Source organism: Aedes aegypti, chromosome 1, assembly GCF_002204515.2.
Source record: "Aedes aegypti strain LVP_AGWG chromosome 1, AaegL5.0 Primary Assembly, whole genome shotgun sequence".
Classification (NCBI taxonomy): Eukaryota; Metazoa; Arthropoda; class Insecta; order Diptera; family Culicidae; genus Aedes; species Aedes aegypti.
The window spans coordinates 238,522,696-238,527,737 of NC_035107.1; the positions used below are offsets into that span (position 1 = coordinate 238,522,696).

At 35.8% G+C, this 5,042-nt stretch overlaps 1 protein-coding gene across 1 annotated transcript; it reads right to left on the bottom strand.

Annotated features, from left to right (window-relative positions):
* Positions 1–1,933: 1,933 nt before the first annotated feature.
* LOC110674641 lies at positions 1,934–2,650 on the bottom strand. Its single transcript, XM_021838717.1, has 2 exons — positions 2,295–2,650; positions 1,934–2,191 (listed from the first exon to the last, which is right to left on the bottom strand). The coding sequence occupies exons 1-2, from the start codon at positions 2,583–2,585 to the stop codon at positions 2,159–2,161; spliced, it is 324 nt and encodes a 107-aa protein (XP_021694409.1). The 5' UTR covers positions 2,586–2,650; the 3' UTR covers positions 1,934–2,158.
* Between the last annotated feature and the right edge of the window lie 2,392 nt (positions 2,651–5,042).

The following is a 5,042-nucleotide window of genomic DNA, read 5'->3' on the forward strand; positions in this document are numbered from 1 at the left end:
TTATAGCCGAGCAAACGAGTGAAGCCGAAAGTGGATTGTGGCTGCTCAGTCAAGGATAACGGATCAATTGGTGAGCTCGTTTCATGCTACTATTCCTAATCTATAAAATATGTATGACTGCACATTCAATCGTTACAATGGTGGGATGTAAATATGATTTTTCAACAAACTATGGATGGTTCGTCACTGTGAGTGTCGACACAAACTCTGATTCATGATTTATTTATGTTTAACATTTTTTTTCAGAACACCTCTTATATACCTTTATTTTTGTAATTAAAAAAACTTTGAATGGTTCGACACTACAAGTGTAGACTTGCGAAAGGTTCCCTTTATTCAACAAACTTTGGATGGTTCGCCACTGTAAGTGTCGGCATAAGAATAAGCGTGTTCTATGATGTCCCAACCAATCGAGTTTTTTGTTTCTTTTCAAATGAGTAAAATATAATAACACATGCTTTCGTCCTGACAGCTGTAGGAATGTTACATTTAGGTATTTGTTCAACAAACTTTGAATGGTTCGTCACCTCAAGTGTCGGTATAATTTTCCTCTACATAGAAATTGTTCATATCAAATGAAAATATTATATTTACGTATAAGCATGTATATATCTCACAAATCATTGTTTACCATGGTCTAATCGCTTATCAAAGTGAATCCTATGACCCAACGATCCTCCCCATTAACAAACATCCCTCCCAGTAACCTTTGTGGAGATGCAGAGGCAAACACGGTCTCCAAAAAGCAAAGGTTACACACTAACATTCCTTCCCCCAATCCCACCTGACTGCAAGGACGTGGCCGGCGCCGTTATTGACCCTGTATAAATAGAGGCACTGAATTATGCACACTGAAGAAGATTATGGCCAATCCCAGCCGAACTTCTAGTTGATTCTTTGTGCATTTTCACTGACTTCGGTCAATGACGGAATAGCAACCATTGATATGTGTAGTCAGTCTAAGCTAAGCTAAGCTAAGCTATACGACTTCAAGTAAAAATATTTTCGAAAAGGAGTGAATTCAAACCAGCTATTTATGCACAGTTTTTGTTTACGTTTTCTCCTTTTTTTCGAAACTTTCACAGTGGCGACGTTGTACGATAGCTCTCAATTGTGATCACTCCGCGTCAGTACACTCAGAAACACGCGTAGTCACAGAACTACTAAATTTTAGTAATTTATAACTATTTTCTATCTGCTTCTCTTTCATTCTGCAGGGAATTTTATTCCTAATTGTCGATTCGCCTGGGTTGAAGCATCGCTAAATGACAGTTAGTTTGAAAATTCACCACAGCAGAATGAAAGAGAGACTGATAAAAAAGTGTAAGTCTACGAAGTTGATCGGTAGTATCAAGCGGTTCGTAACCGCTGCCATTATACGAAGAGATGAGTTTGTCGGATAATGTTAAAGCGAATAGACGCAGATTTTGCAAGTTAAAAATTTTATGGGCCAGCGTTTCTTTGGATTCGGCGGATACCGGTCAAAACCGCATAGCGTCAAGACAACTATTTCTACTACTACTTTATTTATATTTTTGTAGTACTTTGATGATATTGTTTATGTTTATATTTGTGAACATAATAAGGTGTTTGCCCTAATAAGTTGGCTTATCCTACGAGTGGCGTGAGGTGACAAATGTCAATGTCGTATAGCGAGGTGACATTTCTGGACTCAAGTGAAGTGACTCGCCATGTAAATGAAATGGAGAGTCACTTCACTCGAGTCGAGAAAAAAATTTGAATAACGGGATGTAATCAATCAATGAACATCTTTTTGTATGATTCTGGTGTATTTTTTTTTTGCGGAATACCGCTATTTTTCAGGAATTGAATGTCGCAGTACATTCTGCGCTCAATTATTTTAAGCTATGAGGATCTTTGTTTAAAGGACACAACTTTTCCCTTATGTTAAACTTATGATAACATATTAAACTTTTTAAATATTCGAATATGTTGCGTTTATTTTCAAATATACCACTTACGCAATTTCGATTTTTCGAAACCACTTGGTGTAGAAGCTTTAATTCAAAAACATGTCAATAATATAATACTCTTATATTCAGTTCAGAATTATTGAAAAGGGTTAGTTTCCAGAGTTAGTATTCGACAATTTTGTATATCTGATATTAAGACGCACAACAATGATAATTGCTAAAAATTAGGAACCATGATCGCCGCTGCTCGACACAGCCTGTAAGAAGAGAGAAAAAAAAGGAAAATGAGTTTACATTTTCTATTTCTTATATTGGTTAAGTAATTTGATCATCAACATAAAAACATCATCCCACACGTACCTGCGCGACATCCTTGACCAAATTCCCAACATCGGCTACAGCCTGCACTCCACTGATGATAGTATCGGCTTTTTCCCACCTATGACGCTTCCCAGCTTTCCTGACAAGTCCGTCATCAGCCTGGCCATCGCTAGGATCATCGCCGGGCGGAGAGAAGCCGGAAGACGACCCTTGACCCGATCCACATCCGCAAGAACAACACATCATCGGACAGCACTGAGGAAAACTCTCCGAAAGATGGATTTTAACCGCAATGCAAAGCATAAGGAAGATGAGCGGGAGGTTCTTCATAGCTGTTGCGGTCTGGCTGATGGTGAGAGACTGATTGGAAGGGTTATGTGATTAGCAACTAAATAGCTCTAATTAAAAGAGGTCTGGTCTTAAGTACTGGTAGTAATTAATAGTCGCAAATGTTCATTAGAACAAACGGTTGCAGAAAATTAAATGTTACGTTTAGCTTATGTATATTTTGTGGAATTGATGTGTGAACTAAAGGTTATTTTTCATTTCATTTATTTGGTACAATTCATCATGAATAAAAAATACATGAAAAAAAAATATCTGTAATGATGTTTTGAACGGTTGTATCGCCGGATAAGCTGCCGTTTGTATCTAAACTTCCTTGTTGTATTCGGTTCGTGTAAATGTATTTTCTGTTCAAAAATTGAAGTTAAAGAGACGATCTCTAAATTAGTGCTATTTGTGAATAAGTTTCTAACGGCTACCACGAGAATTCCAAAAAAACAGATTGCATTTCGCAGTTTTTCCTATTGATCTGCTTTGTTCGGAGCCGTCTTTGACGGCAGCAAAGGGGAGGTTGAGGGGAGAAATGACATCTGTGATTTGTACTTTGTGCGCTCAGAACAGCACTGCTGAAAATGATCGGATCTATTGTTTCGGAGGATGCGAGCAAATCCTACACATACGTTGTGCTGAAATCAGTTCTGCGGCCGCTAACGCTATGCGTAGCAATAATGCGTTGAAGTATTTGTGCTTTGACTGTTGGAAAAAACAGACATCTCTGAACGACATTTGGTTGCTTTGCACTCAGCCTGTATCCAGACTTGATGATGTGTACGACCGAGTAAACAAGTATGATGCTACTCTCAAAAGTATGTTAGATGCCCACTCGAAGAGCATTGAATCTGCTATTATCTCTCGAGTTTTATCGGAAATCAACAATAAAAACGTACCATCTGTGAGCAGTAGGGGAATTCGGGGTAAAACCGACACCTTAAGCTTATTGATAAAATTTGTGTACTTTCGCTTGTTAAACGAATCTAAAATTGTTGTAGAATCAAATATTGATTATAAATCTATCAATCCTTTTGATCGCTGGATGATATATTAAGGTTATATAGTGATTTAAATCAAATTGATATTTCATCATTTTTAGGTGAGATAATTGAGAATGAGGGTAAGATCGACACCCTGTTGGGATAAAACCGACACATCTACTTTGAGTAGTATTTATACGTTGTGAATATCACCATCACATTGCATATTTAAAAGAATGCTTTAAACATAACTTTCGACATTTATGACCCCTTCCTCTAAAGGATTATTCACATATTACGTAAATTATTGCGGAGAGGCCAAAGATCCACTAAATATATGTGAAAATTTCAAATGTCCCATGCTAAGATTATAATGTTGGGGTGAAAATACATGGATATTATTAATTTGTGTTTATGGAATGCTTACGAAGATTAAGTTGTAGCGAATGATTGGTTGTGAAAATAAAGAGTGTTTTATTTTAACAAAACAGAAAAGTGTAATTATGTTTAGATAATAAAAACTGTCGAACCTCATGGTTTGTAAATAAACAATAAGATGAATTTATGTGAAAATATTTCAAATTCTTCAATTGTTAAATGAGAAAAATTTCTTCAAGCTTCATCAAATACCGTAAAACGGGGTAACTTTGATAATGCGGGTAACTTTGATAGTGCGAGACACCCTACATACTAAACGAAATAACGAAGTTTCTGTCAATTAGTTAAGAAAAACAAATGCAAAAGTAAAGAGTATTAATATGACACTTCATGTCAAAGCTATTTTCGTTGGAATCAAGTGCATTTGAGGATTTATATGCAAATATTAAAAATTTACAAGATTTTAGCATTTTTGCAACGCTTACAAACAATCTGTTCTACGACCACTATTTGTTAAAGTAATAATGAGTTCGTCACTTACCCATGATAGCCTAGTTATAGTAGAACATTAATTCGGTCTCAAATCTCTTAGCGAAAACCATTTTTACAAACTGGGACCATTTTTGTAATCTAAGTCAGAAATTTCCATATAGCGTTAAACGCCTAGAGGTATGCAACGCCCTATAAATGTTCCGTAATTCATTCAATCTTGTTCGATTTAAACTCCATTATCAAAGTTACCCCAAAACAGAAAACCGACTTTCGATTATTTGAAAAATTATATATCCATTCAGAATAAATCTTTTGGCAATCTATCAAGTGCAATCGATAGCTAGGATGCCAGTACTTGTTTTAAAAATATAAATTGTAATTCTTTGAAACAGCATGCATAAATATTGAAGTTTTCTTCGAAAAAACTATCAAAGTTACCCCGTTTTGCGGTACGTTGAAACGTGATAACATAGAAATAATGTTTTTAATGCTTAATGATAGCTTGTGGCAAGTCATATAGTGCCATATTTTACATCTTAACAAGTTCGTCATTCGTAAACTTCACTGGAATTCGAAAATAAAGACTCACATAAACTACAGA